This window comes from Microplitis mediator, chromosome 5, assembly GCF_029852145.1.
Source record: "Microplitis mediator isolate UGA2020A chromosome 5, iyMicMedi2.1, whole genome shotgun sequence".
Taxonomy (NCBI): domain Eukaryota; kingdom Metazoa; phylum Arthropoda; class Insecta; order Hymenoptera; family Braconidae; genus Microplitis; species Microplitis mediator.
In genome coordinates, this window is record NC_079973.1 from 23,926,493 (window position 1) to 23,936,409 (window position 9,917).

At 32.7% G+C, this 9,917-nt stretch overlaps 2 protein-coding genes across 2 annotated transcripts; one reads left to right on the forward strand and one right to left on the reverse strand.

Annotated features, from left to right (window-relative positions):
• The first annotated feature begins 497 nt into the window (after positions 1-497).
• On the forward strand, positions 498-5,389 carry LOC130667962 (solute carrier organic anion transporter family member 1A6-like). Its single transcript, XM_057469908.1, has 7 exons — positions 498-1,209; positions 1,287-1,502; positions 1,873-2,134; positions 2,224-2,368; positions 2,452-2,945; positions 3,491-3,752; positions 3,830-5,389. The coding sequence occupies exons 1-7, from the start codon at positions 948-950 to the stop codon at positions 5,063-5,065; spliced, it is 2,877 nt and encodes a 958-aa protein (XP_057325891.1). The 5' UTR covers positions 498-947; the 3' UTR covers positions 5,066-5,389.
• LOC130667963 (solute carrier organic anion transporter family member 74D-like) lies at positions 5,191-9,917 on the reverse strand. Its single transcript, XM_057469909.1, has 7 exons — positions 9,175-9,917; positions 8,942-9,051; positions 8,401-8,852; positions 7,254-8,055; positions 6,608-6,974; positions 6,298-6,399; positions 5,191-5,557 (listed from the first exon to the last, which is right to left on the reverse strand). Exons 1-7 carry the CDS (start codon positions 9,509-9,511, stop codon positions 5,445-5,447), a joined length of 2,283 nt encoding a protein of 760 aa, XP_057325892.1. The 5' UTR covers positions 9,512-9,917; the 3' UTR covers positions 5,191-5,444.

Consider the following 9,917-nt stretch of genomic DNA (forward strand, 5'->3'; position numbering starts at 1 on the left):
AGTGAGCGGCTAATGTTACTGAACGGGTATAGGGGCTTTTACCTTACAGCATATCTTTAATTTTTACTTTTCAATTAAACCTCATATTCTTGATGGATTTGTATTTTTTTTTTCTATTCGTTCTGTGATTACTGTCATAATTAATGACTACATGCGATCATGTTAAGAAAAGACAGTCGAATTTTTTAATCTAATTAAATTTATATGCATTTTTTATGATTATAAATTAAAAATTTACAAAAAAATGTTAATCTATGCAATATCGCGAAACCCGTGAAAAATTTCAGGACGAATAAAATTAAAAACAAAAAAAAGATTTAATCCCTAGTTGATTTAAGTTTACTCTCAGAAGTATTCTTCCATAAAATAAATTTAAATAATGGAATAATTCTTTGTTAGGCTCAATTATTCTCATTTTGATTATCCGGACTGTCTCTAGATTTGAACAAACATACGTATAATTCTCATTCACCATTTAAAACAACATACATATACGACCGAGATATTTTATCTTTTTATCAGTATCTTTCTTCATATCTACAGCTATACTCAGATAAGAAAATCCATATCCACCGGTTAGTATCTTCGCTGTCTGTGAATCAGTCTTTATACAAATGTTACATTTAAAACTCTACCAAATACACACCTACAATTTAACAAAACTAGACAATCAATTTGAAAACAATTAAAAGTTATCAGTAACTGATCAGTTGACAAAATAAAAGCAATCAAAACGGATAAATTTATTACCTTTTTTTTTCATTAATGAAAATTTTAAACGATCTCGTGCTGGCTAACTCTTTACGTGTCATAGTTTCTGGAAGCAGATCATGACAGAGCTCATGACTCACATAAAAGTGTTATCAGCGTTGGTGTCGCGTAAAATTTGAAATCTGGTTGGTTAGTAAATTACTAAATTATTAAGAAATAAAAACATAAACAGAATAATGGTCTTGGGGGCAAGAGAGATAATGAGGTCGGATGAAATGGAGGGTGAGTTATCTGGGCCAGCCCACCCGATTCCCAATGAGTCGTTGGATTGTGGATGCGTCCAATTACCTTGTCCTAAATTAGCCAAATATGCAACGAGGAAATTTTACGTTGGGATTTTGTGTTGGATCGGAATTATTCAGGCTGCGAGTCAGGCATATTTTTCACTCACCAGTTCAACTATTGCAAGGAGGTTCAATTTTCCATCCAACTCTATTGGTAATTTAATTTGTTTATTAATAGATAGATAAATAAACAAATAATGATCGATAACTAATACTTGTAATTATTAATAGAATGGATGAGATTATTTACTGAAGGCGTCGTGCCATTTATTCTCGCTCTCCCTATTGCCTATTGGGGTGACCGAATTCACAGAGCAGCTTGGACAGGGGCTTTAGTATTAATCCAAAGTGTTGGTTTCTTTTTTATCATAATTCCGCACTTTAGTCATTCATCTCCACGAGTTGTTGAGGAAACTACTAATGTTACTCATTTATCTCTTTATTCTGGTAATTATCGATTTTTATTATTTATTTTTACGGCTTATAGTAGAGGCCGAGCAAAATGAGGACAATAATAATAAAAAAAAAAATAGTTCCTTTTGATCCTGCAGTTACTAAATTTTTTATTTGTCGCTTATATTTAAAGAGAATGACAGCAAATTGCAATTTCCATTAGTAATTTTTAGAAAAAATGGGGTAGCCTCAAAAATATAAAAAAAAAGTTTTTGAAATCTGAAACTGCTTGAAAATAATTGCAAAAGTACTAAATTATAATTAAAAAAAATTTTTGGTTCCTAATCCCGCCCCCCCCCCCCCCCATGTTTTGAAAAAAAAAAATATTTTATATTAAAATTTCCTTTATTTTTGTCAACTTCAGAAGACAATCCCGAGCTCTGTTCAGTACCAGGACTCGCTCGAGTGCTTGTAGAAGAAGAGGGAACCTGTTATTTCACTCTGACAGTTGTTATTATTTCGCAAATAGTTAATTGTATGGGTAGTATTGCATATTTGGCACTAGGAATATCTTATTTGGATGACAACACTCGAAAAAGACATGTCGCTATTCCAATTGGATTTTTGTTGGCCGTAAAAATAATTGGAATACTATTGGGTTATTTGATGGCCTGGGGATGTCTTAGGTGAGAAATATTTTCAAAAAGTTAAAATTAAAATTTATATATTTTATTAATTTTTAATAAATATATTTATCTACTTTGATATATGTTAGGATAGACGCTGATGATCTGACAGTTACGATTCAATCCTATCGTGAACAATTTGGCGCTTGGTGGCTCGGATGGCCAATTTTAATGATTCTTCTCGCTATTCCTGCATTAGCTCTTGCATTATTGCCACGAAGACTTCCTTCCGAGGTTAAAAAGTTTCTCAAAGTTTTAGTTCTTAAAAGTAGTTATTTTATCGTTTTTATTTAATTTGATTTATTTTTCAACAAAAGGTTGTCGAACAAGCCGCAGCATCTATTCTTGACATCGCCGGACGCACTAGTCCTCTTACCGAGTCAACAGTTTCTGATGAGACGAAAAAATTCGGTGACACAGGTTTCTTTTCTTCATTGAAAAGACTTCTGACAAACAAAATTTTTCTGTGCAATACTTTTTCCAGTATTTTTAGTATCTGTGCGATTGTAAATTTTGCGTACAACGAAGACTTATTTTTGGAATCCCGTTTCTATGTACCTCGACCCTCGGGAATTTTTTTGGGCTTCAGCGACCCGTTCACATCGCGAATAATTGCAATTATTTTGCGTCCAATAATTATTGGGTCAGTTATTATTGCATCTGGATTTATAATCGCTAAAGTCCGTCCGCGTGCCAAATGGCTAGTGTCTTATAATACTGTGATTGCAATTTTAGCAGCAACAATTATTTTTTCTTTGGCTTTTATTGATTGTCAGAAGCCGCCTATTTTTGGTTCAAAGCCTGATGGATCGTAAGTAATTTTAAATATTTTTAGAAAATTTTATTTTTGACACTCGTGAATTCCCTTATTAACAAAAAACGATTGAAAACGATTAGAAAGAAAAATTTTTAAATACTTTTTAAGGCTTTTGAATACCTCGAATACTAATGAATCGCTCATCTTATGGGTATTTAACATTGCAAATCGTCTCGAATCGTTTCTCTTAATCAGGGATTCCCTTCAAGTCTGCTATGTATTCTTAGTACCAAAACTATTGTGGCCCGTAAGCTCTTTATTTTCTTATACCTCAAGTTTTAGCTGCAATTAGCTTCTTATTAAAGATTTAGAGCATATGAGAAGCTTCAAACATGTATACTGCCTTCTGCCTAAGCACTGCAGTATAATTATTTAGTATTAAAATCATCATTACCTCGTAACCTAGAAAATTATAACCTGAGCTTGGTACCATTGTCTGATTTCAAGACTGTTCAAATTAATACCAACTCCAAAAGTCTTAGTTATACAGTTTATTTAAAAAAAAAATTTATTTAATAATTTATTAAAATTTTTAAAAGGTTCCCTTTATTAGAATATTGCAATAGAAATTGTCGATGTTCAAAGGATGCTAATTTCCGTCCAGTTTGTGACACAAAAAATGTTACCATTTTTTACACGCCTTGTCACGCTGGCTGTACAGGCATTGATACTTCAAGTGAACCAAAAAAATTCACAGGCTGTAGTTGTGTTAAAAAATTACCTGAATCATCGAATAGTCCTGAAGTTATTGAAGGTCTTTGTGACCCGACTACGTGTCAAATCGGCTGGATTGTTTTCGAGGTTTAAAAATAGACCTTTTGCCAATAAAAAGTCAAATATTAAAATTATTATTATTATTAATTTATCTACTATTTTAGGTCAGCACCATTTTAGCCTACACTCTGCTATCATCAGGAGCAATATCAAGTTTTTTGATCAGTTTACGATCAGTATTTACCCAAGACAAAGCGCTTGCGATAGGATTCTGGATATCCTTGACAACATTAATTACATATATACCCGGAAAAATGTTTTATTGGCAAATAACCGACTGGACATGTATTCATAGAGGAAATTCTCAGTCGTGCCACTTACACAGCACTAATCTCGGCTCTTATTTGTCATATACAACAACCTTTTTACTACTATTAGCAATAGTATTTCAAGTACTTACTTTCTTGTTTTGTAAAAAATTACGTATTTATCGCGATATGGAATTTGAATCTCGTGAAGCAGCTGAAAATTCATCACAAATACGATCAATACCACTTGAGGCACTTTCAAATCCAGATGATTCTAGTTCTGTGCCGAATGTTTCTAGTTCTGCGGTAACATCAAGTAGCGCAGTCGCAACTGGTGCAGGGGCAAGTGGACAAAGTTCTCATGCAATAAACAGTTCATCAGACGTAATTGAAATAACCAATTCTGGAGTAATTCGTAAAGTTAACGGCCCATTGAAATACGGACCTGTAGGACCGGGTGATTCAGATCAAAATAATGATACTGATGAACATGATCAGAGTTTAGAATTTCACAATAAACGTGCACCGATTTCATTGACCACAATGTCTTATCGACGTTTAGAATTAGATTCAGATAACGAAACTAGTGACTCTAGTCGTGAGTCAATTAAACATTTCCATGCGCACAAATCTATTGTGGAAAATTCATCGAAAACAGAAGACACAAAAATTAAACAGATTCCGGTGCTCGCTGGATTCTCGCGTACCGATGACATAAAATTCGTGAGAATTGAAGATAAACGCAAAACCGGTGATTTTAATGAAGTAGGAATACCGATTGTTGAATATCCATTGACGTCAGTAAACTCGCGAAGCATTGGATCTATTTTAATTTCTCCAGAAATGGCCGAACATGCCAGAAGATTCAGATCAAAAAACTATCCAAGACGTCGCGAAGCGGAACCAGACAGTGATGGGTTGAGAAACAGACCCCTGTCTCCTCAGCACACGTCTTCCGGTTTCGAAAGTTCAGCTTCCGATTTGCATAACGATCCCAATATTTCTGACGTAAGGCAATTTTCAAAGTCAACATCAAACCTTGGCCAGCCGGCACGAAAACCGAAACTTCATGGATTTACCACTGCCTTATAAGAACTTATTAAAATATTTCTTTATTTGTACTTTCAATTAAAAATTGTATTATTTTGATAAGTAAATTTATTGTTTAAAAATAAAATTTTTCATACTATTCATCTATTTATTAATTAACATTTTATCACATACATTTTTTTTATTTATTACCTTACACTATTCTACATCACTAATTGAATATTATATAAATTATAAATTCATAAAATGGTAATGATAAAAACGAACAGCAGATGCTTAAGGTACGGATAAAGTCACTGAGTAAAAACTCAAAATTTTTCTAAAAAGAAAAAAAATGACTAACACTTTTCTTTTGTTGGTTTTTTTTGTTTTTTGTTTTTAATATAACCGATAAATGGTAAAACATATTTTACAGTGATTCTCATTGTTGACCTTCTTTCACATCATTCAACTCGATATCGTCATCAAAAATTTTGACATCTTTCACAAAATACCATACTCCGATATCAAATAATGTACCAATTGTTACAAAAGCTGTAAACATAAAAATATAACCATGAGTCATAAAATTTATAAATTTTTATGTATCTATGATGAAACACATATTTCTCGATCCATCTTTTATTTTGAAATATTACGACATTCGGTATAAAAACAAATTAAATTTAAAGTTTGAACCGGGAATTGACAGTTTTTTATGATTTATTACAAACAATTTTTTTTTTCACTAAAATTATATGTCGAGTATCGAATTAAAATTTATAATTAATAGCTTTTTCTAATATCTTTAATTTAAATTATACAGACCGGGTTAGTTTCAGAATTTGAGTATTGTTAAAAAAAAAAAATCAATTAGACGGATGTTTAAATATTCTTAAGAGATAAGAGGTCAAATTGAGAGAATTTTTAAACAATAAATGAACTGTACACTGTAAAAAATTTTCGGAGTGAACGCGGATTAAATCCAGAGTGAATGCGGAGCGAATGTTTATTTATTTAATCCCCTAGGAGTGAAATTTACTCCGAAGGGGATTTTATTTTGATATTCAAACTCCGAATCGGAGTGAATGCGGATTTAAATAAAATCCCGACCACTTTGAAATCACTCCACTGAAAAGAAAAACTCCCTATTCACTCCTTGTGTGGAGTGATTTTTTCTTTTAATTCCAGTGAGGAAGTGAATTCGGATTAACATATATTTAAAAAAATTATAATTTAATTTTAAAAAATTTTTATCAATCGGTGAATAAATAAATAAAATGTAGAGTACTTACTTGCAGCCGTGAAATTCAGTAAATACCTAAGAGCTTCACCATTGTATAGCCAACAATTGCCAGTGCCAGAACAGGTTTTGCCCCAAACGAGACAAGTCTTGTCTGTAACAAAACACCCACGCAAATAATATATTAAAGTGCCACAAATTCCATAACTTGATGATTATATCTCGCCACAAATTGTCGACACGATATAATAACATATGATATAATTTTACATCATAACTATATCTATACATATAAATATTAAGCAACAACGCAATAGAGCTCGCGTGTAAAATTACATAGACGTCGCTCATCAATTAATTACCAAGAATGAAGCCAAAGAGTATAGGCGAAGGAATAAATGCGAAGAGGCTCATTATCGTCAATCCAAATCCCATTGCTACGGCTTTGTCTCTCTCGGCTACACATCTGACGGATACCAAGAAATTTGACGCTCGTCCTGTGGCCCCGCTAAATTTAAGAAGACACACGACCGCCAAAAACAGATAGAATTTGTGCATACAGTCAACCGGACATGGTCCCGGTGTCGCTGTCCCCATTTCGGATCCATAGTCGCTGTAACTATTGATTGACGCTGACCCATTTATTGACAGTTTATTTAATGAAGCCCGCGAGTATCTCTTTCTTACGCAGCTACAATCAGTGTATATTTTAGTCCCATTTGGATTTATCTAAAAAAAAAATTAAATAAATAAATATACTCATTATTTTATATTTTTTATCTCGAATATTTCTAAGTTATTATTTCGAAATTAAATATTTACTTGATATAAAAACTTAAAGATAACAATATATAACTAAATTTATATTGCTTGGAAGCAAGGCTGAAAAAATCATCGAATAACTCGTTCACAGTTGATTTTTTTTGTTAAAAACTTTTTTTTCTTTTTTATTTTATCATGTTACCGATCTAATAATAAATAAAAAAAAAGTTTCGTTTATTTTCATACCGTAATTTTTCGACATCCAGCATGACAGGCAGAAATAAATATCTTTCCTTCGTCCGAACAGACCGGATTGTATGTAACATAATCACAATTACAATTTTCATTGCACGGAAATTGCGTTTTCAATTCACCGCTATTATCTTGAATACTCATAACCTGATTATCATTTGCCGAGCAGCCGAGAAATGCGTAAGAAATCATTCCCATAACAGAAACAGCGCCGACAATAATATTCCATGCTGCCAAATAACGCGCACGGGGTTTGTATCTGCTGATGACCAACCCCGAAAGCAGAATACCAAATGCACTGAAAACCAAACCGACAGTCCCGGTTATAAGAGATGAAACACTTGCCGATTGTTTGTACTGCGTTTCAATATATTTCGGCATGAAAATCCAGTAGGGCATGTACCCCAAGAAGTAGAATACCGTCGCCAAATTATTGCACATCAGCGTGTTGTTGCTCAGAAGACGTTTGAATGTTTTAATCATATCATCAAATGAGGCCGGAACTTCTGGGCTTTTTTCATTGTCATCGAAACTGTTGCCATTATCATCATCATCATCATCATCATTATCACCATCATCATTTTTATCACCATTATTATCAATATTTTTTTTTTCTTTCTTCGCTTGAAGTCTCTCCTGCTCCCGATAATTCGCCGTTGATTTACTCCTTTCTAATGCCAAAACTTTTCGCGCCGCCGCGCGTGGCAGCGTTTTTGGAAACAAGGCAATTATACTTGCAAATAACATCAGCAATATCGCTAATATTATCCAACCAAGCCACCATGCTCCTAACCATCTATTTTTACATAAAAAAAAAAAATTAACTTGATGATTAATTTAATTTCTAAAGTAAAACAAAGAGTTCAATATTTAATAAATTATTTTTAACTTAATCGTTGCTATTATTAACTTATTTTCAGATAATAAATTTATTTAAATAAGCGTTAATTATAAGTTAAATATTAATGAGTGATTAATAACTACACTTAATCTTATCATTGTTCATACATTTTGCGACATTTGTAATTAAGCATATAAATAAATATAACTTATTTAACGGCATAAATTATATACAAATCATTTCCGGAATTTATTAAAAATTGAACTCTTTTTGCGGATTATAAATTTAATGAATAATTGCCTAGGATCTGTTGTAGTGATAGAGGGTGTCAAAGTGGGACTGATGTAAAATTTAAGAGAAAATGATGCGAGACCGTATCCGATCGCGGGTCCCAGCATCCGTAGGAAATAAGAAAAGCTTATTAAGACAGGTGTTTTAGACTTTTTAATGTTGTCGTCCATGTAGGAAACACCGAGGGTGTAATATAGCGAGCCGCCAATCCCGGAAACAAGCTGGGCTGTGAAAAGGAGTGCTTGCGGTGCGAAGTTACCGTCAGAGTCATCACATAAATTTGTACGGTTCTCCTTAGCTTGACATAGAAACTTTAGTTCGCGATCCCCACTCCAATTCATGTTGTTATTATTTGATGAGTTTAACGGTTGTCCGCCGTATTCCTTGGTCAATAAAAGCGCGTCTTCACCCGGACCGTACAAAAAATGTGGCAGCATTGTGAGACAACAAAATATCACCACCTAAATTTAATGGAAATTAATTTTTTTTTCTTTCTTTGCTAAGAAAAAAACCAAATTTAATTAATTAATTTTTTTTTAAATTTTTTTACCGTATAAATACCAACGGCAATCCATCGAGGCCGGTGCCCACGACCAGCATAATAAGATAAGACGATTGACACAAACAGTTGAGAAATATCATTCCCAACAGTAATGAGACCTTCAAGTACATTTAATATTTCATAAATTATTTTTAAACTTTATCAAAAAGTTAAATATGACAAAAGATAAAAAAATAAACTGTCAGTAATTTTAAAAATTAAAATAAATTTATACAATTTACCAGTGGTCTTTGACGGAATTTTAAATCTCTTCTCAATAGTCGTAATAGTACCATTGAAATAAGCGTAACTAGCACTGAATATGCAGCCAAGGACACCGTAAAGAAATACGTAAGCTTTTTTATTGGCAAATTTTTGTAAATTTGGACCACGAAAAAGTCCAATACCACAGGAAGTGTCATCAGTTAGTGGCAGGTCGCGAAAAATGTCATCGATACCGCGCAGTGATGTCGGCGACCCGGTTTTTAAATTATTACTGTCCACCATTCGCGAGTTATCCAACAAAAGCTTGCTCTCCGGTCCATTTTTAGAATTCGCTTCAACTTTTTTGTTATTCATCGTGCACTAAATATTTACGGAAAATATACTAAATAAATAGTCAAAATAAATTTAACCAATTCACTAAAATATATTAAGTGGTCCTCATTATCACAGATGCCCAACGGGCGAACTTAAAATTTTTTTATTGTTCTAAAAATTTTTCACATTACCACAGTCATTATTCAGTAAAATAAAAAATACATAATATATAAATATAAATACTATATTGTATAACAATCAACGACGTGTTAATAAAATAAATAAATAAATAAATTAACGAAACTAGATACACTTAAATTCTATTTAGAGTAAAATAGCTTTGAGTGGTGAAGACGACAGGACACACGTGCAAGACAAATTCTCGCTTAGGAATGCGCTTTGACACAATATTCTTTATCGACTGAGCTCATTCACGTCTTATGAT

Bases quoted from the DNA above. Each gene is read 5' to 3' on its own strand.
- LOC130667963 (XM_057469909.1), bottom strand. From the start codon at position 9,511: ATGAATAACAAAAAAGTTGAAGCGAATTCTAAAAATGGACCGGAGAGC. The intron at 8,056-8,400 runs GCAATTATTCAT...ATGTAAAAATAG, and splicing joins ATCACTACAACAGATCCTAG to ATGGTTAGGAGCATGGTGGC. The intron at 6,975-7,253 runs GTATGAAAATAA...TTTTTTTTTTAG, and splicing joins CTGGATGTCGAAAAATTACG to ATAAATCCAAATGGGACTAA.
- LOC130667962 (XM_057469908.1), top strand. From the start codon at position 948: ATGGTCTTGGGGGCAAGAGAGATAATGAGGTCGGATGAAATGGAGGGT. The intron at 1,210-1,286 runs GTAATTTAATTT...AATTATTAATAG, and splicing joins TTTTCCATCCAACTCTATTG to AATGGATGAGATTATTTACT. The intron at 2,369-2,451 runs GTTAAAAAGTTT...TTTCAACAAAAG, and splicing joins CACGAAGACTTCCTTCCGAG to GTTGTCGAACAAGCCGCAGC.